This window comes from Plutella xylostella, chromosome 22 (assembly GCF_932276165.1).
Source record: "Plutella xylostella chromosome 22, ilPluXylo3.1, whole genome shotgun sequence".
Lineage (NCBI taxonomy): Eukaryota > Metazoa > Arthropoda > Insecta > Lepidoptera > Plutellidae > Plutella > Plutella xylostella.
This window is the reverse complement of record NC_064002.1, coordinates 11,851,183-11,876,460: the sequence shown is the minus strand read 5'-3', so window position 1 is coordinate 11,876,460 and position 25,278 is coordinate 11,851,183. Positions and strand designations below refer to the sequence as shown.

Sequence of the window (25,278 nt, the reverse complement as noted above, 5' to 3'; positions counted from 1 at the left end):
CTTCGCAGGCTTATTTTTTTCTACAGCCCCTTGTGTTATTGTAAAATATGGGTCACTAAGTCATAAAACCGTGAACATGCTCATAAATGTATGAAACTGTTTTATAAATTGTTGATAATTCGTCTTAGAGTTTATTTAAGTAAAAACCTGTGGTTAAAACATTTATATTATTATTATTAAAACTATTACGGGTTAAAGTTAAATGGTTTACTATCTCTTTGCCATATCAAATAATTTAATTGGTTTTCGCCCTCAACTCAAGGGCTCAAAGTCCAAAACAAGGCAAGATGAAGTAAGATCCATAAACTATGGACGATTGGAGGTTCTTTGTGTTGGATCCCGAGAACTGCCTACCTCTAGTTTTAGTTGCATTAACTTTATACAAGTAGGTTTAGCAGTCGGGACCACAAAGGTCATGTATTCACGAAGAGATTGAAGTCACCCTAAAATAGATTTAGCCCACTAACTAATTACTTTGTTTTCTATATACTTACCTACAATTGCATACTTGAAAACTTCGGAGCAAGAACTTAGCTAATTGGAATAATTTACCTGTCTCTTAATTAATGGGAAAGACAAGCGTTTTGTTGTTTCAAACAAGTCTTTATCAAAACGGTCATAAAGTTTATTTTCAGTTACAGGACGTTGTACTCATTATTTAGGTATTTCCCACTTCATATTACATAAACCTTATATACTTATGCATAATTATATTTCCGTAGAAATTCCGAAGAAATTTGGCAAGTTTAAATTCTGTCGAAGCAAAATTTGTAACTACCTGCCTATGTGTAGTAAAATCAACATTGGATATTAAAATATTCAAATGCTATTCATAATTCACAATGCTGTAATTTGGCATAATATTCACACTGAGCCTTGTGAGAATTTCATGCATGGGATGATTCATGATAATATTATATTGCGAATGTGTGTCTCCGCATGTGACTTCCTCTACTGGGTACAGTTTTATTAGTATACCTAGGATTTCTGGAATAGATCGCTTAAAGCGATATAAGACCTCATTATGTACATTGATTTTTTATAGGTGTAGAAAAATGAGTACTTAAGTACCTTTTTGTGTAAAACGTATACGAAGTGGTTATAAAGGATTGGCGCTTTTTGTCATTCCTTAAAATACATTTTTTCCAGTTTTGTAACAGAGATTTAGAAAACAAAACAGCTCTTTCATAGTAATGTTAAATACCTACTCAATCAGAATGTATCTATAGAACAGCTATTGAATTTTTCCCGATTTCAGAGTTGGTCCCACAATGAAAGTTACCCAGTATAACGAGTACATTCACCTGCCAAGGGAATAGCTACTAATAAACAAGCGGGTGCTATATATTCTAAATCTCTGTTACAAAACTAGTAAAACTGACTTTTAAACAATGCCAAAAAAGCGCCGATCCCCGATAACCACATCGTATTCGCATTCGATCAGGCTTACCTCAAAAATACATAATGTATCATAGGATCCAAAGCGGAATTGGTTTTTATTATAGAACGTGTTGGCAGAGTATCACCTTTTCAAAACGAGCCGCGACTACAAATTGAAAAAGATACACCGATACACACTCACACAAATTCACCTACTATGTTTACTTATTCATTTAGGGTGAGATAAATTAATTGTAACGACACAACTACAACAGAGATAACAAACAGGTTTTTCTGTGGTTAAAAGTTTATAAATAGGAAATCTTAGAAACAGTTAATTACCTACTAAAATACTTATAAAACAATCTTACGTAAATAATGAAAACCAACATACTATGCAATGAATTGCAATGACGCAAAACTAGTTTTGAATAAGTTAACACGTCACGCGCCGACGTTGATCACAATTCTCACTCCAACTATAAATAACTAACTTCACTGCACGGACTACTAATTATTATTCTGTGCCCGGAACGGAATCTAGTGTCGTATCGCTCTCAAAGTCCTTTGTATAGCACAAATCCCGCATCGACTTAATAACCCCCTTGATGTTGTCTTCATCCATAGCCACTAGTAGTTTATAAACCAGATATATCATAAAGAAGAAGCCAATAGAACTCCAAATACCGGTTGTGCCAGATAAAGAACAGATGAACCCTCGTAGTCCAGATGTCAGAGCGAATACGCAGCATAGGGGGAGAATAGCTAAGATCTGCAAGCAAGTGGCGAAGAGGTTGTAGACCATTTGGAGGAACATTCGTAGGATGTGTTCGCTCATGGCCGCCACAGTCATGCAGAAGCGAACCATCACCATGAGACAGCACATTCCGACGCCACAGAAGTCTTCTACCATGCGGACCTTGACGTCCGGCCCGTATCCCGACATTGTTGCTTTGTTCAGGAATGATTGGAATTTAAAAGGTAAGGAATGAATAAGTACCTGAAAAAGGAAAAATGTTTGGTCAAATAAATCCTGGCATGTAGAAGTTCAGTTATTAGTGAATATTTTTAGCAGCAGGGGTATTGAGTTTCAGGAGAAATATTGTGTTGGGTAAGTATAATTTTGTACTCATGACCATTACGGAAGAGTTTTCGAGTAAAACTGCGCAAATAAATTTTAATAAGCATGTTGTTGCATTCCTTCTGTGATTCTGGATTGGCCGATGATCAATTATCTCTACCGTACCTCTCTGGCTCTGTCGTACATATATGGGAATCTTTACTGCACTTAAACCGCAACAAAAAGTTGCTGCAACGTGGATGTATCCTTGAGTATTACATACCCCTTATTTTATTATAATTATCATGCCACATCAGGTAAATACTCTGATTTACGAGTTCCTCGAATATGGAATAAATTGTTTCCTCGTTACTCCCACTGGATTTGTATCAATCACTGAATGTTTTAATTCGTAATCATACGTAATGGTATTTTTTTAAACTTCAGTTCGTGTTTAATTTTCCACTTTTATTTGCGTACACTTTAATATAACGCTTTGAGCGGCTGATGTTGGGTATTTTAAAATATTGTGTTTCGATTTTATTATAAAGACACAGATTTATTGATATACTCTATAAATACTTATGGAAAATATAAAGTTTGTAAACAAAGTTAGCTATCTCTGTATCTGTCATAAATGTGGATGAATCAGTAACTTCTCGGATATGCTGTTACATACTCTTTGAGCTTTACTATGTTATCCTCAGAATAATAACGGCCTCGCACTTGATGTTCTCTCTATATAGTATTCAGAATAATAACAATCTCGCTTATTCTTATTTTTTTCCGACTAATAACGTTCGTGAGTTTTAGCGGTTAGCGCTATAAGCCAAGGTCCGATCGTAAGCGTTTTATTTTGTCCTATGACAACGAATAGAATTAAATAAACCTACCTAGGTACAAACTGGGTACTACACTCTACACCTAACTAGTTTACTCGTATAAAACTACCTTGACGAAGCCGAAATTTCTATTAAACGGAATAATTTCTATGGAGGAGCGAAGGTGTTGCCACTCCTCCATTGAAAAGGGAGGATCCTCCGACCAAGCTGGGCGGTTTAGCTTGGTGGGCAACTGCCCGACGGTTACATGTCGGGATTCTGTATATATACTGAGTAGCTGTAATTCTTTAGATACCGCGATGTAGGATTTGGTATTTTGCTTTCACTCTTCCATGCCATCTGTTGGTCGTCCTTGATATCTCTTTGCTGGATCTATATCTTGACTTCTATGCTTGCGCGTATTCATTATAGATGTCGCCACATCACTCCCCCCCGAGACCGTAGGTCGATATTCTTCAGTGCTTGTGATACGTCTTGTTCACCAGGCCAGATTGCCGCTAGTCCGCCTTTCAGGACTATCTGCGGTCTTCATTCGCCGTAACCCCACTTCGTCTTCAACCGGGAGAGTTGACGCTCGATCGTACCGGCTTGAAGAGTAGTGCATGGTTAGGCGCGTGGCGATGTCCCCAATCCAGCTCCAACCGGGAGAGTTGACGCTCGATCGTACCGGCTTGAAGTGGACTGCAAGGATCGCTCTGCTACGACTGTTCCGGTGCGTTGCCCCAATGCTTCTTCGACCAGGAGAGGTGGACCCTGGACCGACGCTGCTACGGCTGGCCGAAGTGCACTGCAAGGTCGCTGCAGTCTGTCTGCTCGAGGGTGTGACCAGGCTCGCGCATTTCCGCTGCAAGCTGGTGGTCACGGTGCCCATGGAATCTGCAAGCTGGTTGACTCGGGTAGCTGCTGAAGGATGCTGTGGGGGTGATGGTACTGCTGGACTTCATCTTGTAGCTGCTGGAAGGTCTGCTGATCGTCTGTGAGGTCATCGACATGGTGGAAGATGTTCTGCTGCTGCTGTTCTGCATGGTCATCATCAGGTCGTGTTCAGGTTGTAGGGGTCACCAATATGGAGGAGCGAAGGTGTTGCCACTCCTCCATTGAAAAGGGAGGATCCTCCGACCAAGCTGGGCGGTTTAGCTTGGTGGGCAACTGCCCGACGGTTACATGTCGGGATTCTGTATATATACTGAGTAGCTGTAATTCTTTAGATACCGCGATGTAGGATTTGGTATTTTGCTTTCACTCTTCCATGCCATCTGTTGGTCGTCCTTGATATCTCTTTGCTGGATCTATATCTTGACTTCTATGCTTGCGCGTATTCATTATAGATGTCGCCACACTCTCAAGTAAAGGATAAGAGAGCAACGGCACAAACTGCCATTCTCGAAGCCAAATTTCCGATATTGAAGAAAAGTGGGTTTTTATACCTCCCGGAATCTCGAATAGAAATCTACTAGTTCGGAAATATCGACTGAGCGCTCCCGGCCGAGGTATTGTGTATCAAATATTCAATGTGCACCTGGAGGGTTATTGGTTGTTATTATATCTATCGCTATCACTTTACTATCATAATACCTAATATTATACATTTTCACACCGCTAAGAAGTTAATTTTTGAACTGAACCCTTTCTTAATAAGATATCTATTTAGCTTAGTACCTAGGTGGGTTTTCTGTCATAAGGTCATCAGTTTAGGTGGCTACAGGGGATGTACCACACATTTCTTCCCGATTATGGTCACAACTTAAATAAATATTAAATTCTTGATTTGGATGCCTCCGGAACATATACCTACCACCAATTAAGTATTGATTTGATTTATTTATAAATATGCCTCACGTTTATAATGATTGCTACTTATGTAATGTAAGTCCATAGTATGTCATACACTAACTTATAGGCATCTTAGAAATAGCGGTTTGATAGTGATAGATTCCGGAATGCTTCGGTTGGGGTCCATGTTGTTGTTTACGGAACCATTTTAGAGGATATTTCTGATATGCAAGCTGGACCAGTCGTCAAATCAATTTCTAAATTAAAATTTACCTTTAATACCTATTACAAACTTACCATAACCTTTGTAACTTCTAGATGCTTATTGCCAGCTCACCAAGGCGCTAGCATCAAAACTTAGTACGATACAATATTTAGTACTTCCACGTCTAACGATTACACCTATAAATATGTCAAATTAGGCTCTGAACATAATATATATTATGTATATTATTTTCTCAGTAACTATTTCAGGTAGTAGTTATTAAATACGATTTTATTGAAACACTTGTGTTTTCCTTCCGCAGTAAGCAATTTGACCGTCGCAAAGATAGATCGCCGCCGGTGATCAATCATCCTGACGGAAGGAAGGTTATTGATACGCGTTCTAACCTTTTATTGAGTACAATGGTCCAATGAATATTATGGCTTCCGTATTGTTTGGACTTTTGACTATAACCCATTGAATTAAAGTCGAAAATGGCAAGGTTTTTTGAATTAGCCATACGCCATACGCTATCTATTATTAAGGATGCATTGATAGTAAAATCAATTCACACAGCATATTTAAAAAAGTTTTCTGTTAGAATGTGAATAATACACTATTGTTGTTAGGCGAAAGCGTACAAAGGTACAGGCTTAATTTTATGTTCCCACCAGAAAGGAAAGGACGGTTACCTTTAGGGGCTGTTGATGATAATGGTAATCCTACTTACTAATATTATAAAGGCGAAAGTTTTTGATTATTGTGTGTGTGTTCTGCACTTCAAAACTGCTGAACCGATATGTGAAATTTTGCATTTAGCTGATACCCTGGATTAACACAGAGGCTTTTTACCGCGGGAAAACTGTTTAAGGCGAAGCTAGGGAACAACTAGTGTAGGTTGGCAGGAGTGACAGCTCGTGGGAAAACCTAGTAGAGTATAATGTCGCAGTCATCGGGTTGAATCTCCTTTTGATTGAATCACTAGCTCGTTCATTGAATGACGCTGTATGTATGTTGTTGGCAGGAGTGGGGCGGGCGCGACGGCTACATCGAGTTCTGCACGGAGAAGTGGCCCGACTCCATCCGCAAGGAGATCTACGGCGCCTGCAGCTTCGTGCTGGTGTACGCTATACCGGGTAAGCTTATTCAGTTTACCTTAAGCCTTGTATCCTTGAGCATGCTCAAATATTTTTTTTTAGATTAAATGTATGTATACGAACAAGATGTGCGTCAAATACTAAAACAGAGCTAAAAGCTGTTTGCATTTTGTTTACTGTCGAACAGTTTTAAGTTCAACCTAATGACAACCATTGTATCAATGTACAAGATCACAAATCTTCTAACTGAACGAATTCACAATAAGACCTCAGTGGTAAAACTGGGGTGATTTTCTCGACATTTCTTTTGCACTCACACTCCATCTTGTTTGTATATTGTTGATGTAAGCTACTAACTTTAAAGTAATATTGTAAACGTATATATGGATTATTGTAACTATGCCACAGGAAAATTTACCAGAGCAATTTTGATTAAATTTGGCATTTAGTAAATTGACGATGTACCTAGTAAGATGACTAAGCTACGAGACGACTCCAAGTAAATTAATTTTATTTATTTACAAAAAGCTGTGATCAGTGTAAAATAATATTTCATTTCCCAATTCTAAAACGTACCGTGAGTAAATGATTTTGAATGGAGCGTAAAGCATTCTATTGAATATAGCGTATACATACGCGAATTTTTAAAGAACACATCGGTTCAATATGAACTTTATGAACAATAGTGGTTCAAAAGGTAGAGTGGTGACCCGCTATCAAGGGATTCGCTATGGATGTCTACTTTACAAAGACTAACACTGTTAAAAGAATTTACTGCCGTTCGTTAGTATGGCTAAAACTCGAGAATGGCTGGAAAGATTGAGTTTTGGGTAACTTTAGTTTTAAATTATTAGTCCAGAAAAGTTTTAAAGGTAAGAAAATATATTTTTCAGACTGATAGACGGTTTCCCTCACATGAAAATCTATTATAGCTAAGCAAAGCTAGCAGTCAACAGGTAGTTTATTGCATCATAAAATGTATGCCCGTTTGTTTCATACCTCCTTCAAATATATCCTCATAAGGTTTTATAATAACAATTTAAGGCAACTGTTGGATAGTTCAAGGTACATTTCCTACCGTGATTAATACGCGGCCGGGTCGGTTCATAAACCTGGTGACAGCTTGACATGGGTGTATTAATTATGCAATGAAAACTGAGGGTTCATCATATCCTCATAATTTGGTACGTAAGTACGTATATTGAAGAAAATAACACTAAAATAAAATAAATTTGATACGACCTCCTGATGGAGTCTGTAAGGTTAATGTTAGATATAAAATTCAAACAAATACAATATAGAATATTACGTTTCGTGCAAGGATTTGCGATCACTGTTTCAGAATAATACCTCACACCTTAGTATTTTACCTATTTATATTTTTGGTATTTCAACTCGATAATACATAACGGGTAAATGTAGAGGGTTGACTAATAGGATAATTCTAAAAAAAAAAATACTTTGGCGATATTACCTAACCAGGTCCAGCCGTTTGGGAGCTACGCTACCACAGACAGATACACACGCACGCAGACACACAGACACATAAAATTTATAACACATCTCTTTTTCCGTCGAGGGTTTAAAATATTACTTTGTATGCTAACATAATTTTGCGGTTTATGCGGTTTGACGGGAATAACTGACGCTGGTTTTGGGTTCATAATGAAATAAGTTTCGACCGTTACTTATCATAAATATTTCTCTCGCAAGCGTTTCTTTCACCAACATTATTCAGAATTCCCGCCACGCGCCAGCTGTTAGTGACATAACAGCGTACATACATTATAAGTTGAACCACAAAATAAGTCAAATGTTATCTTGTTGAGAATTGTTTTGTTCTTGTTTTGTTATTCAACATTATATATACTTACTGCTGCTACAAACTTTTGCCACTCGTGCTAGCGCCTCTTGATATTCGCCAAAATGGGACAAATGGTGACTTGTACAGTGGTTGTACAATATCTTTAAACGTTAATCTATTGCTCGCTTGCTTAGACAGTATAGTGACAGAGCAAGACATCAATAGATTTTAATGTGTATTGTAAAAGTCCACGCAAGCGACGACCGAATGGCGTAGTGGTTAGTGACCCTAACTACTGAGCCGAAGGTCCCGGGTTCGATTCCCGGCTGGGGCAGATATTTGTTTAAACACAGATATTTGTTCTCGGGTCTTGGATGTGCCCGTAAAATGGCAATAGGCCCGCCCCCTATTACATTGGGACTAACATAACACTCTGGCGAAAAGTGGGTGCAGCAATGCATCTCTGCCTACCCCGCAAGGGAGTACATTAGTACAAGGCGTGAGTGTGTGTGTGTGTGTGTGTGTGTGTGTAAAAGTCACTCAATAAAGTCCACTTTATTCCACACCAATATCTGCAACTTGTCGAATGCCTAAAAAACCTATCTCTGCAACACAAACTTTATAAATTAGGCTTTCTAAAATTTGCTGCTAGCAGTTTTGGACGCGTGAGTTGAGATTTATGTTGCCGGTCGCATTTATCAACGTCACGCTTAGATTAACAATTAACTAATAAGATGGAGTGTCAGTGCAAAGAATCGACAAATAACACCCCATTTCTACCACTGAGCTCTTATCTCGACTTTATTCAATGGTACTACGATGGTCATTAGGTTGAATTTAAAATGGCTTGACAGTAAACAAAATGCGCACAGTTTTAGCTATGTTTTTGTATGCGATATCTAGTTTGTTTATCGTTAATCTAAGACGTCACGCTACACGTTTGTATAGTAATTCACTGTGATCGGCTTTTCCTTATTATGATTAGCTGGTAATACCTTCCCCCCGGACCTCATATCTGAGCAGACTTGTCTCAAGTTATAGTAATTCTTTTATTTAATATTTAAAAACAATTTGTGCTTGCATTAATTCAACACATAAATAGGAGCGCAGAAATACAGAGGAGCTATCACAATAAGTGTCACCGCCCGAAGATTCCACCACTACAAAGCATACTCATCAATGAACAAAACGGCAAGTTGTAACTAAGCTCCGCCCACATTGCTTGCTGTCATTCAACCTGCGCGTGAGTAATAATTACCTGTTAACAAATTAGTACGCGGAGGTCTTGTTAGAGTGGACGGAAAGCGACTTTGTTCGATTCTGTCGATCGGTGCCCAGTTAAGCTGACCTCGCACTGATTTAAACTCCTGGATTTTTCTGATCGCCTGGTACTTTGGAAAGATTTTAATATGAAGTTAAACCGCACGCCTCCTCCTGCCACTATAGGCTCGAGTACTTCTAAGAGCTCAAATGCGCCTCCTCGGGTGGCCGATGGCACTACCATGGATACGGCTACTGTTACAAACCGCAATGATGATGCTGCCATCCCTGTCACCAAAAAGGATAACCCAACTATACCTATTAAACGAACTCAGGAAGTGTCGAAGATAAAGCACTAATTCAAGTCCTAACCTAAACGAATTAGGTACGCAGAGTGACTTAAATATCAAAACGGTACGCGCTTGCAAAAGGAAGCATAATGATACTGATGATGCAAATGAATGGCGTGATTTCATGAAAACCATGCAAAGTATGTTCTCATCACTTTCCACTGATATGGACCTTCGTCTTAATGCACTACACGAAAGCTTGAAGGTTGTAACCAATCAGAATACCGAAATTACAAAAAGTATAGAATTTATGTCGAACCAACATGATGAACTATTAAAACGAATTGAGGCTTTGGAACTCGAAAAACGCGAGGATAAAAAAGCTCTACAGTTACTGGAAGACAAACTAGAGTTCTATGAACGAAAATCACGTTCTACTTGCATTGAAATACGCAATATACCTGATTTGCAAGTTGACAAGGCATACAAAAGAAACGAATCAAAAAATGAGCTTTGTGAAGTTGTAAAAAGCTTGTCAAGCTCATTAAACATTAAAATTGAAAAGTCGGATGTAAATGATATATATAGAACATCTGCTAAAAAAGATTCAATGCGACCAATAGTAGTTGATTTTTGCAGCGCCATCAAAAAGGAAGATGTGATTAAGGCAGTAAAAGATTTTAACAAAAATAAATCAAACTCGGATAAATTAAATACTCTTCATCTGAATCTTAAAGGGCCTAAAAAGAGTGTTTTTATTTCTGAGACACTTACAGCCAAAACTCAGCGTCTGTTTTATGTAACTCGTGAATTTGCCAAGGAGTACAGTTACAATTACTGCTGGACGTCGAACGGACTAATCTACCTCAGGAAGGCCGAGAATATGCCTTATATACGTGTGATGAGCGAAAGCGATATAGAGAAGTTGAAAAAGTGCAAATGACTATTTTCTTATTTAAGTTTTCCTTTTATTATAGCATTTATATATGCTCTCAGTATTCATCTTCACTTCGTAGCATATAAAACATTTTTGTTTGTAATAATGTATAACATTTATAAAACAGCAACACACACACACACATACAAAACTATTCAACCATCCACACTTAAAGTTCATAACTACACAATCATTCGCTTACACAAAACAGATATAAAAATTGTCGCATTACGATGCAAAAACTACACAAAAAATATATTTAGAGAATTTTCTTTAAATAATTACAACAGATCATTTAGAGCTATTAAATAAAATTCGATACTCAAAATAACATAATGAATGATCTTGACGAGATTTTGACTTGTAAGTCGTTAATTTCTGATACAGATAATTGTTGTAATCTGGTACCTTCGTCAAGTAACATTCTAAAATTAATAACACAAAATATACGTAGCGTTGGTTGCAACTTGGCGGGATTTCTTGCTCTTCTACATGAAGTTAAGCTGGAGTTTGATATTGTTATCTTGACTGAGTGCTGGTTGTCTTGTAACCCGATTTTGCCGTCTATTGAAGGTTACAAATCAATCTCAAATAAAAAAATTATGAACCAGAATGATGGAGTTGCAGTTTACTATAGAGAAAATCTTAGTATATCCATTCATGAACCACAATGTACTGATGGAAACTGTTTAATAATTAACATTGATAACGTAACAGCTATTATTGCTATTTACCGCTCTCCATCCTTTAAAAATACGGATAACTTTATTAATTCTTTGAGCAACATAATACAAAGTTTATCGACATTTCAAAATATAATTATTACAGGGGACTTAAATATTGATATCAACCCTGACCACAATGATGCAAGCGCCGAAAGTTTATTAAATGTTACTGCATACCATGGTTTTCTTGTTGGACATAACTTTATAACAAGAGATGCCAGTAAATCTTGCCTTGATCATGTCTTTGTTAAAACAAAAAAGGAAATAATCACTATAGTTCTGAATTCCACGGTAACGGATCATAAGGCTGTTCTTTTTTGTATATGCTTGGATTCAATAAATAAACTAAAACCTACTGAGTATGTCAAAGTAAATTATAAAGGATTTGAAAGAGACATTAGTGGCAACGATTTCAGCGATATATTGCAAATACAGGATCCTAATATAGCACTTAACAAATTGATAGAGTCCATTCAGATAATTTTAGATAAAAATTCATCAAAATCTAGGGTACCATCGCGCAAACGGATACTTAAACCTTGGCTTACTCCGGGTTTGCTTCGATGTATCAGAAATAGAGATGAACTGCATAAAAAATCAATGGCCAATCCAGATAGCGATATCATCAAGCTTACGTATTCCAGATACCGTAAATACTGTAACAACTTAATTAAAAAACTAAAAAGAGAGCATGAAAAATCTATATTAAGAGAAGCTGGTAATAATAGTAAAACACTTTGGAAGGCTATAAAAAATATTACTTCAACATCAATAAAAAGAGATAACGCACAAGAGCTACTCAAAATGGGAGGATCTTTTCCGGAATCAGTTAATTTAGTAAATAATCATTTTGTAAACGTGGGAAAATCTTTGGCAGAAGAAGTTAACAATAAATATTGTAATAAAAACCCGAAACCGAATGTCGAATCTGTTACATTCAATAAGCGTGACTCCTTTATATTAATGAAAACGGATAATGAAGAGATAAACAATATAATTATGAATCTAAAAAATGAGTGCTCTGCTGGATGGGATAATATTACAAACAAGATCTTAAAAGAATATAAACATATCCTTACTCCTCTTCTGTGTCATATATTTAATGCTTGTCTTGAGCAAGGAATTTTTCCGGATGCACTTAAGAGATCAGTCGTTATCCCTATTTATAAGGGGGGTGATAAAGTTAATGTCAATTGTTATAGACCAATCTCTATTCTCCCGTCCTTGTCCAAGATACTTGAACGTATAATAAACTCTAGACTTATTGATTATCTGGAAAGAAATAATATATTATCCGAGAACCAGTTTGGCTTTCGTTCGGGGAAGTCGACAGCCGATGCAGTCCATACGGTTATTGATTTTGTGGTGCAGAGCCTGGATGAAGGAGATAGATGCTTGGGAATATTTCTGGATCTTGCTAAAGCATTTGATACTGTATCGACCAAACTACTATTAAATAAACTTGAACATCTTGGAATCAGAGGTACACAACATAATCTGTTTGAGAGTTATTTGACAAACAGACATCAGTGTACAAAAATAGGGGAACATATCAGTTGCACTCAAGCTATAGAATGGGGCGTGCCCCAGGGTAGTATCCTTGGGCCAACCTTATTTTTAATTTATATTAATAACCTTTGCGGACTTAAATTATCTCAAGGAATCATTGTGACGTATGCTGATGATACAGTCTTACTCTTCAGGGGCAAATCATGGTCTAATGTTTTTGATATCGCTCAGGTTGGTTTTAATAAAGTAACAGAGTGGCTCACATCTAATGTACTTACTTTGAACGCTCAAAAGACTAACTATATAGGTAACGTTTTCCATCAATAACTCCACCCAACCAACAAGTGATTTCAGGTTGTTAGTACATGATTGCTCAGATCAAATAACATGTTCCTGCAGATCACTTGATAAAGTACCTGAGATAAAATACCTTGGTATCATACTCGATCAAAATCTTAATTTTAAAAGACATATTCATTTGCTTAGTGCCAAAGTAAGAAGACTGATCCATATTTTTAAAAACCTAAGACACGTAGCTGATCCAAATTTATTAAAAATAATATATTATGCTTTATGTGAATCAATCTTGCGATACTGTATCTGCTGTTGGGGGGGTGCACATAAATCCAACATTATTGTCCTAGAACGTGCACAGCGAGCAGTTCTAAAGGTGTGCACTTTCAAGCCAATCCTTCATCCAACTTCTGAGCTTTACAGATTCTGTGACGTATTAACTGTCAGACAACTTTTTATTCAAAATATTGTCCTAAAACAGCATAATAAACTTGTATTTCAACATATCTCAAAGCGCAGAAAGGATATTGTTTGCGAAACAAATATTGGTCGAACTTGTTTCAGACAGAGATTTTTCAGATTTCTTGGACCATACATATATAACACACTTAATAAAGTTCTTATTATATACCCAAAAACCCTTTTTGAATGTAAAAAGGTTATAACTGATTGGCTAAAATCTAAAAACTATGATGAAACTGAAAGAGTTATTTCAGTCACATCGTAATTATATTACTTAAAATATAAACCACTGACTGAAAATGAATCACATACATTTTACACTAACACTCACTATAAATACACTTTACATACATGCACTACACTCCACATCTTCTCTAAAACTTACACAAATCTACACACATCACTTTTTTATTTATTTTTTTATCTTCTGTATCTAAATTAAATAGTAAGATAAATATGCATGTAAAATACTTTATTTTATTTTTTTCTATTATTGTTTTTAGTTTTTGGATAATTCTTTGTTTTGCTGTTGTTGAGACTTGTTAGCATAAATTCTCATTTTTCGGGAAGTGTTACTACTCATCCTAAGACACAGGGTTCACCCTACTTTAGGGAGTAGAGACATACTCAATTGTTGTTTTTGTATAACAAGTTACTGTAACATTTTTATGGAAATAAAATTATTCTTATTCTTATTCTTATTCTTAATCCAGTAATGAATCCGGGCCCGGAACCATATTCAGTGCTATTCGGAGTTTTCAACACGTTTTTGATGCGTAGTTACTGTTCATCTATGCTGAAGTTTTGAGCAAGGTTTTCTTCGCACACACGTGCTAGATGATTCTGTAAGAAATTCATCGACAAGTTCACGGTGGACAAGAAACGTGACAAAATACCTACTCGTATGTCTCTTTCGTATAAATTTTACCTCTGCCTCTCTCCCTGCGATGTGGAATATCGCAACATCTAACTACCTACCTAGTCATGAAAAAAATCTTTTATATCCTATTAATAATTTTTTTCTATTTTTTATATCCTAATAATGTGTAGTAGGTACATAAAAAAAAACTTTTTTTTTCGTATTGTTTCAGCTTGCTTTTCTCTAATACCTACTCTGATTACAATGTCATGTAAAACTTTCACTTTCATTTTCGCCTTACTACTTCTGAATAAGGCTGCACTGGACACATCCTCATCTTGATGTGACGAGCGCAGTAATGAAACCAATAAAAACCATGCAAACATACCCCGAGCATGCCCACTTGATTCGACCACAATCTATTTATATGGATTATTTAATGAGAGGACTTATATTAATCTACTGTCGTATGCTACATAATATAAAAAAATATTTTATGGTCGATTTTATACGGGGAAGCACTGGATGCGTGCCGCCTACGATCGGACAAGGTGGAAATCATTGGGGGAGGCCTATGTTCAGCAGTGGACGTCCTATGGCTGAGATGATGATGATGATGATTTTATACTATGTCCATGGCAAAGTATTGCGTAGAATGCGTAGTGAGTCATATGGCGTAGCGCTACTTGTTCAGCGTAGCACTATATGAAAACGGCGGCCGCGCGGCGTAGCGACACCATCGTCTGCGTAGCAAATGTATAGCAATACAGTTTATATGGTGACGTTGCAAATCTTTAGAAACATTCAGTTTAATTTGAGGCCACGCTCGTATGGCACCCTATATTTAGTACGTAAGTAAAGTGAGGCCAGACAACTGGAAGTTAATTATTACTTAATTATAAAAGCCAATGTTTCACAAAAACCAATATTAGCCAATGAAAATTAATGAAGGTTGATCAAACAAAAAAGTTTATTTATGTAAAAAAGTACTAACAAATTCTGTTGTAAAGCGCTATTTATAAACCTTGTTTTAAAATCACGACATCAGCGCTTGTCGTTTGTTTTTACCACCTAACTTGCTGTTTACGTATTGCTTATCTTTACCAGACACCCTGTATATGATCTGTGTTACGTAGTACTCTATTTACAGCTTCAGGTTGTCTTGTTCATAGAGTTATGATGATTAAAAACAAACATTAATTGGAAAAAAAACTTTTTGCTGCAATACGTAATCAAATCATAACAAGATCGTTATAAAACGGCAAAGTGTGAGTCGGACTTGTAGGGTTCTGTATCATTCTAAACTATTATAGTACGGGGTTTGGTCTACCCTGTTCCTGATTGGTCAAGATCCTGTTAACATTTTTGTTGATTGCGATTTAAATGCAAACGTTTCAAACATCTATCTGCTCGACTTAATTTTGATAATGAGGTACCTACCTACCTTTGTACTCGTAATATCTAATTTTACGAATTCTAATAAAAACACTTATTTATAAACTTCTTCTATTAGGTACCTATATATTGTTTTTGAATAAGTAGGTTAAAACTACGGAACACTTGACCAGAGATAAAAAACAAAATATTATGTTAGTATGTATTATATGTAAACTTATTTTCTTTCTGCACCTCACTGAAGAAACCGTTATAATTAGTTTCGTAGTAATTAAGTTTTGTTGCAATGAAATATTCTCTTTGACTACCTTATATTGTTTTAATCGCGGTTTGCGTTCTTTATACAAGAACCATAGAACAAAGAGGACTCGGTGTGGCAAGAACTTTCAATAAAATACGACTACAGAAGACCTGGTAGAATATCGTAACTTCCTAACTAATATTATAAATGCGAAAGTAACTGTCTGTATGCCTGTCTGTCTGTTACTCTTTCACACCTAAACTACTGAACGGATTTGAATGAAATTTGGTATTGTTAGAAGGAATTATTCACAACAGCTTTGGTGGCCGCACTCTTATCTCGAGGAATAACACAGAATAGAAGAAAGTTGTCTATGACATGTCTTGTCTATGGACTGAGCGTTTTCTGACGTTTACCGGCATCTTGTTCTCAAGCATAAATTGCGCATGGCTTCATAATTCTAATTTAATAGAATCCTAACAATATTAACATAGTAAGTAAATATTTTAACGTTTAAAAGTATACATATGGTCTAGACTTTTTATCCGGGAATTCCCACGGGAAAACTTTTTAAGGCGAAGCGCAGCTCGCGGGAACAACTAGTATTAATAAATTTCTACCAGCTGCCGCTTTATGAATTAGATATCCACGTAAATAAACGGCTCTATATCGCGATTCAACATAAATACGGCGCTGTGATTGGTGGAACGTACATTAAACGAGTTTATCGACGTCGATAACAGACCGTGCCGCGGACTCAGAGTAATTTCGTAAGGCGCTCGATAGGCTGTGTAATATTGACATTATGCAACGTTTCGTATTCATAACATTAGTATGATGATGCAATACCGAAACAAATAATTTGGTATAAAATATTTCTGTGAAACACGATGCAAAGCAAGTATTTAGTGAGTTTTCTGAGAATCCGTTTATTAGCAGCACGCGTTCTAACGCGAGCGCAATATAGCCAGCTGCAACTAATTTAAAACACGTTTTACATAAATGTAGGTGTAACAGGTGTACGATAAATAAATAAAAACCGGTAAAAATAAGAATAGTATTCGCACATGCTAGGTTTCGCACCACACAATAATTATATACTTTATACCTAGTTTTACCAAAATAAGTATAAAATATAGGTGTACCAAAGGTGGACTTAATACTAAAAACATTGTGTACCAGTCAATCTACAGTTTTTTGATTCATAAAATAAATCATCACTGACTTTTTGGATACAAATTTTAAGCACATTACTACAACACTTGAAAGAGAAATAATATTGAATTGAATTAACATAAGCTAATTTAATTATTTAGCAAAATTTTATGTAAATAGATTGTGGTTGTTTATGATTAATTTTGTGTTATGTATATTATAACATAACGCTATCAGTAACATAACAAAATATTTATTAATCGGCTGATCTATAACGGTGTTTTATAACATAATGCTATCAGTGACATAATCTTGGGTTTTTATAAGATATGATCTCCTCATGTTATGTCACACAACCAAAAAAACTATTAAATTCATATTGTTTTAGCAAGAAACATAGTTTCCATTTTTATTTATGTCATCGAAACAAGACAAATGGATACAGAAATAAAATAAGAACCTCTGTATCATATTCAGCGTGACCCAGAGCATTTCATAAGCGGTCGTCTTTTTTTTTGACAGGACACCATATCACTAATAATTAATGTTTCCTGGGGTTTCCATTCTAGGGCCTCGTCCAGGTTATCAGGTCTTCGCAGACCAACGCAATTTATGTAAACGATACCGTGCAGTCATCAAAAAAGCCCTATTAAAGTTGCTCCTTTTCTCGATCGCTTTGTAATTGCTATATTGTCCAGAATAAAGCGCTAGTGGTGGCGATGACAAGGCTGAGTGTTGATGACGTAATAGTAAGAGACTCCCCCCTTATGATGACGTCATCAACACAGGAGGACAGCGCAGGGGGTAAGACAGTTGCACGAGACTGCAGTTGTTATTTTAAGTTATATTTATACTGCTTGAATTGTTTTTATTTATTTATTTATTCGATAGCGATATAAGTTTCCCTGGTTTTCGACTGATAATGGTGAAGCTATCTATATAGGTACGTCGGGTTCACCCTGGGCGAACAGCGACTGGTGCTAATGTGACTGGATATTCTTTGCACCACAGTGACCAATCCTAGACCAGTGGGGTTACCACCACCGAACATTAGCAATTAACAATCCATAATCAGCGTCAGTCGCCTTTCACATCTGACGTAACTTTTATATATCTGACAGATGCTTGACAGATAATCGAGGATGCTTATGGATTGTTTTTTTAATCTAGTGTTTCGGTGGTGGTACGGAAATAGCTCTTGTGTTCGTCACCGGCACACTATGAAGAAGAACTAAAACTTCATTACTTACCCTTTATGTGCAAAGAGAGTCGAGTTTGTAAATACTTACCTATCTCCTCAGCAGTATCAAAGCGACAGCTATTTACAGTAACAGCTATTTCTGGCCTTCATAAATTGTAATTTATATCTTTTTTACAGAAAATAAGCAGAAGGTTAAAAAAAAACAGATATTCGCATGAATTATAAACACGCACGTGACATTAATTGGCTTTTACTATTAGTAATAAATTTATTATACATTTTGAGAATGCATTGTTTACAAAATTATTTTTTTATTATTTTATTTTTATTTTATATTACAAAGAGATCATCTAATCCGTTTTAGCAATAGTAGGTTTGTACTTACCGATTGTATGAAAACTGTCGTTAGTTCGTCCTTTGGTAAGCTAAAGTAACCCTCCAGTATTCTTGGCTCTCCGACAACACTCGTACTGAGCTTCCGCTAGTACAATAAACATTGTTTCATTCACTTTTTACAACGCGCATAAATTAAATTTAGTATCGATTCTCTCAACACAGATTAAAAGAGATATTCTTTGTTACTAAGGCTATTGATGTAATCACGCAATATTGATAGAATTTAGAATTATTTTTAGCCGAACTAGGCAAAATAAAAGCTTATTTAAAAAATTCACCCATTGACCCATACACCGACTCAAAAATCACTAAAAAGTGGGAAATAATTTAGTTTTGAGACCCATTATAACTATATGTGACGCTACAAAAATAAGTAAACGCAGTACTATTTTTCTTACTTCCAAGTGTGCTTTCTATTGATTTTTAAATTAGCTTTTATTTTTACTCTTATCAGTTTATAATTGCACTAATTTGATAATCTAATGATACCGGCCAGGCGCAATGTCATTTTACGATACTTATACTTACTTATTTATTTAATCCACCTCCCCGCCCGCAGGCTGCATCGTGGTGGTGTCGTACTTCCTGATGGGGCGGCGGCTCTGCTCCGTGCTGCCGCCCTTCGACCAGGGCGAGGGCAGCGCCAACAGCCAGCAGGTACCTACTCACTGTCATCTTCATCATCATCAGCCTGTAGCCGCAGCAGTAATTCTGCATCATTCTACACAGTCATATCTAGAATGAAGTCTAGAATCGACAAAATGTGATGTGCGCCCCCAGACTTATAATTATTATTACTACGAAAGTATTTTTCAAAAACCAATACAAGTACCTAATACTTATTCCAATAATCTAAAAGTATACAAACAGTGCCTTTATTATTTACAATAGGTCCCTCCAATCTTCAATACCATTTATTATTATTTATTATAAATAATGTTTGTTGTACCGATATGTCAACTCACATTAGTGTTTCAATATTGTACTATACTAATATGTACACACAGACTGTACAGTCAACAAAAGAGATACATGTTCACTCCCTACGCAAACAGTTTCATCCTCAGATCAACTACAAATAGATTCGCAATCGCCGTGTGCACTATTCTCTTTCTCACTCAAACCATAGATGTTGCCGACAAAAAAATAAAACCTAAATATGGGGAAATTTAACTTATCATAATAACAAAAACAAAACTTGAGTATATCGTCGGTTGATAGGAAAAAGACACTAAAGGCTAATTTTTCAATAGCCAGACAAAAGTTTTGCTGGGAAATAATTTTGATGCTGTTGCGTCTCAATGTTTCTCAATGTTTGTATTACCCAGATAACATTTATCTGAATATTGAAAAACCAGCCTTAGTGAGTTTTTCCTGTCAACCGACGATATAAGAAAAAAAACTTTACTCATACTTATTTGATTTCAATATAATTATTTAATATACACAAACTGAGTGGATTGTATAATTCATTGTCTTCGTCCAATCGAAACAATCCTCTTCAAAATGTGCCGAACACAATTTTTCTATGTTTCCTTGGTTCCCAATTTGTGCGACCGGTAATGTCTATCCATTTTTTTGATATTTTTTTTTTCTGTCGGAAACCTATGAAAGAGATAAATGGATGAGCATGAGCATTATAATCGTGGGCCAAATATGTGATGGGGTTTTTTTTAAAGGAAACACGTATTTCGTATCAATACAATAAACTTTATATTATACAGAAGAAATCACACATGGAAGAAAAAAAAAGAAACGAACGTTTCCTCACAATGAGAGGCACCTCATTTGAAAGAGGAGAATGACTTCTACAAAATACAATCTTCACAAAAACCGAATTCGTGCGCCCCATTTGTAAACCCAACCCGAGTCCGTTACAATTTCTAGTATTTTCTTTGCATACTATAATATTTGTGGGTAAAATAAATTTTCAATAACTTGCAACACCATGTGATTTGTTATGATATGGTACCTCGTAATTTTTACTTAAAACTGATACTAAAAGACCTTACAGTATTAAAATTAGTATCGTTTTATATTAAAATCGAGCCAATAGATAGTACTATGATGAATGTAAGCTTGTTAAACTTGATAGTATCTACTTACATGTGAAAATATATCTCATCCATCATTCCATCGTGTTTTCGTTCAATATGCTTTATACAACCGAACAAAATCCACCCACCCATGTCACACACTCGTTAAGTGATGATAATAGTCTAATAAACTTAATAAACACCCACAAATCACTAGCAAATCAAAAATAAATAGCATTTAGAAAATTTTGTTGTAACTGTCAGCCTTTGTTTGGCACAGATTTTTCATTTGTTTCATTGTTTGGCACAGAGAACTGACGTAAACAGGCGCCACAGCAAAAAGGACAAAAAACATTTACAGCCTAACGTTTCTTTCTTACGCTTAATGTAGCTAAGCGTCTCTTTTTCGCAATGTCAGAACTGTCACGATTATACCCCTGTGGTTTCATCCTAGTCAAAGGTGAAAGATACATAAATGACATGGAGAATAATAATTATACACTCGTGAGCGATGAAAAAGTTAACGTGACATAAATTGTTTTTTTATTTTATTTTTATGATTGTATAAAAGAGTTTCGTGTGAATATCACTTTAGTATTCCACCAACCAAGGGTTGGCTGGAAGAAATTGCTTCTTGGCAATAAGCCCGCCTTTGTGTACTTCATACTTTTTCTGTCTTCATGTTTTTGTCTTTATTTTGTGTATACAATAAAGTGTCTAAATAAATGACCAAATTAGTGCTAATCGGAAAAGTTCCGTGACAATAGCACCAACTTACACCTAAACGGAAAAGGCAAGCTTAATGACGTCGTCTGCAATGTTGAATTATATTTAACAGCGCATCAGAATATTAACAACTAAATACTTGAATACCTAATTTGATAAAATCATTCAAATCCTAATGAAATGTTTTAAAAAATTGGGCTCATTTGGTTTTGCTGTCGATATTTCGTAACTGAAACTTTTTATTGCTCGTGAGTGTATAAGTGTTGACTCCTGGGGGTGAATACGTGTATCTTTTGCTGTCTGTACATAGCCCATGTGTTGTGTATGGGAGGTGGATGAGAAAGGTAACGCAACTTGATGGCGGTCTCGTCAATTTGTACTTATCGTGGCAGCGGTAGGAGTTTAGGAGGCGATTCCATTGTTCCAATAGTAAAGGACTAATAACGGTAAATAGTTTTACTTTTAACCGGTTAAATAGTGGAAATGCATTACAGTTCCAACCCCGATTAGACGCACCGTGGTCAAGTCGGGAATTGATATCAACATGTGATACGTAAAAAATCAAGGAGTGCCTCTCTTGTGCACACTATTTAGTATATATACCTAAGTACTTACCTGACTGTGGGTGTAGTCGATACCTGCCCTTGTTAATGATAAATTGGGATAATAACTCAACCTGATAACCAATAACGTGAGTAGAATATACTTACCTTAAATGTATGTAGAGACAATTTAGTAATTCTGGTCAAATTTCCCTTTATGATAGCAAATAAACTTTCTGTGTAGAGTTTTTGTGTGTGTAAGTGTAAAAGTCAATTGCTACATTTTAATTATAGAAAAGAATATAAAGTAACAATATATCTATGAATGAAACAGCAAAAAACCTTATTGCTCTATAGCAAGCTTTATCAGATAACTTGAGGATGGAAGAGATAGTTTTATATTGACACAATAATAATTACCCGTACGTAGTACTCCTTATTTATATTTGATATTACATATTATAACATAGAATGCACATAGGTAAGTCCCTGGTTTTAAACTGAAACTCAGTCTTAACCACATTTTGTTGTTTACTTAAATTTTTGAGCTCTTTACTAACTGACTCTTCAAGTTTCTAATTAAATTCCTTTTAAGGGTTTAGTAGACAAATCACACACTCACGCCTTGTACTAATGTACTCTCTTGCGGGGTAGGCAGAGGTGCATTGCTGCACCCACTTTTCGCCAGAGTGTTATGTTAGTCCCAATGTAATAGGGGGCGGGCCTATTGCCATTTTACGGGCACATCCAAGACCCGAGAACAAATATCTGTGTTTAAACAAATAGGTATCTGCCCCAGCCGGGAATCAAACCCGGGACCTTCGGCTCAGTAGTCAGGGTCACTAACCACTACGCCATTCGGCCGTCTAGTCGGTTTAGTGGACAAATGGCAAAAAAACTGAATGTTTATGGATTTGTAATGTATATCGGTCTGTCCGTATGTCACAGTCACAGCCACTTTTATGCGAAACTATAGGTATCAAGGACTAAAAATAAAATGTATTTGAAATGAAAAAAATATAATATACTTAATATAGATGTTACAGAACCGTTCATGCAATAGACCAACTCGCCCTTGGCCGGTTTTTTTTAATTTAATAAGGGCGGAAATAGGGAGCATAAAACATTGAAGAGAATAAAATGCGTTTCCACTGTAAGGAAAGAATTAATTACATTCTGTATAAAACCACATACAACGGAGTAAATTAGCTCACATTTTGAACGGAAAACTAATTTTTATTAAAAACTGCTCATCCATGTATACAAACCTACCTCACTTGAAAGAAATGAGCATTTTGGAGGGACTTTAAAAATATGTGGAATATTATCATGGACTATAATCATACTTAGATTTGCCTAAATTTTGCAAGTTTCATTTTTGTATAGAGAAAAAGGTTTCAATATTTTTCATGACTTGTAAAATTACTTGAATACTTACTTCAATTTTTTTGTGTAGGTAATAAAAGATTTTTTTTCGTTGGACGACTGTCTGCGACAATTTTCGAATGCATGAGATTCTAATAAAGGAAAATATCATTTTTACATGTGAAGTAAGTCACTGCAGTAGGATCTGTACTAGAATTCACCTGTAAAAACAGATTTTCATACTCCTACCTACATAAGGACCAACGTCGAATCTCTACATTCATGCTAGTTACATTACAGGATGTTTGCGTTGAAAGACCATGTACCTAGATAAAATATGTGCTGTGAAACTTATCAAAAGAGATCGCAAAAAGTTCCGAATTTCCGTACCTACCGGTGTTTCGTAGTGGAATAAAGGGGGATTTTTTACAGAGAAATTTCCGCCCTTTCGAAGGAATCTTACCTTAAAGTTTGCCTATTTATACTGTACACAAAACAGTCATTATGCAAAATGCATCATGTACGTTTAAACTGTGTATGTTTTAGAGTTTGTAAATAAAATCAAAATCAACTACCGAGGTATGTTTACACATCATGCAAAACGTTAGTAAACAAAAGTCATTTAGAATTCTAGGTACATATATTTCATTTTACATAATATATATGAGTAGGTTGTTAGATTTTCTATATAAAAATGATTTTATTTTTCTTCAATATTGTTTTCGATATAAAGTTTGAATATGGAATGACTCAATTCGTCTAGGTAAATAAAAAGTTTGTCAATATTTTTTTTTCCTTTTTAATGTCTATACATACTTTTACGTTTATGATATTTAGTCCAGTCAAGGAATGAGGTGTAGAGTGCGTGAGCAGGTAACTCAGCGATTCCTTCAGAATCTTGTTCAGGGGGCTTAGGTTGTTAACATACCAAAAGTCCTGACTCCTAGGTGATGAGCGGGGGGGAGGAGGGGGGGGATAAAGATACGAATTTTTGGTTTTTTGCTTATATCTCAAAAACGGTGCATCACAGACAAATATTATATGGTACTAAAATGGAGGTCTTAAAATTATCTAAAACTTTTATATCATATGTTTTTTTCTAATTCCTAACCGTTTTCGAGCTATTACCCTCGGAAAAAAATGAAATTTACAAGAAAAAGTATTCATGTCAAAAAATTCATAAACATTGCATCATATTGTCTTAACCAATTCATAAACGAAAAAAATGAAGAGGAAAGAAGTTGTAGATTTTTTTATTCCCTTTTAGAATATATTATATATGCTGGTCAATGTCCAACCCGCCTAAAGTTAGAGCTATTTTAAACTTGCATTTTGGTAAAGTCACTGACATAGCTCACCGAATTAGTAAGGTTAAGTGTGAGTAAAATAGCTGTACCTTTAGGTGGGTTGGACATTAACCAGCATATGTATATATATTCTAAAGGGAATTTAAAAATCTATAACTTCTTTTCTATTCATTTTTTTCATTTATCAATAGGTTTAGACAATATGATGCAATGTTTATGAATGTTTTGACATGAACATACATTTTTCTTGTAAATTTCAACTTTTTCCGAGGGTAATAGCTCGAAAACGGTTAGGAATTAGAAAAAAACATATGATATAAAAGTTTTAGATAATTTTAAGAACTTTATTTCATTAGTTGAAAATATTTCTCTCCGATGCACCGTTTTCGAGATATAAGCTAAAAACCAAAAATTCGT

The 25,278-nt window shown here is 35.7% G+C and overlaps 1 protein-coding gene and 1 long non-coding RNA gene across 3 annotated transcripts in view; one reads left to right on the top strand and one right to left on the bottom strand.

The window, feature by feature from the left end:
- LOC105380613 (neuropeptide FF receptor 1) overlaps positions 1-25,278 on the top strand; it is a 106,782-nt gene that overhangs the window by 59,495 nt on the left and 22,009 nt on the right. For both annotated transcript variants that reach the window (XM_048628873.1, XM_048628874.1), the window contains exons 5-6: positions 6,285-6,396; positions 19,445-19,542. In XM_048628873.1, the coding sequence (XP_048484830.1) occupies positions 6,285-6,396; positions 19,445-19,542 (210 nt within the window). The remainder of the gene's footprint in view (positions 1-6,284; positions 6,397-19,444; positions 19,543-25,278) is intronic.
- Positions 1,678-3,085, bottom strand: LOC125490257. The gene is made up of 2 exons (XR_007267574.1): positions 2,724-3,085; positions 1,678-2,380 (listed from the first exon to the last, which is right to left on the bottom strand). It is a non-coding gene; the product is annotated as an uncharacterized LOC125490257 (long non-coding RNA).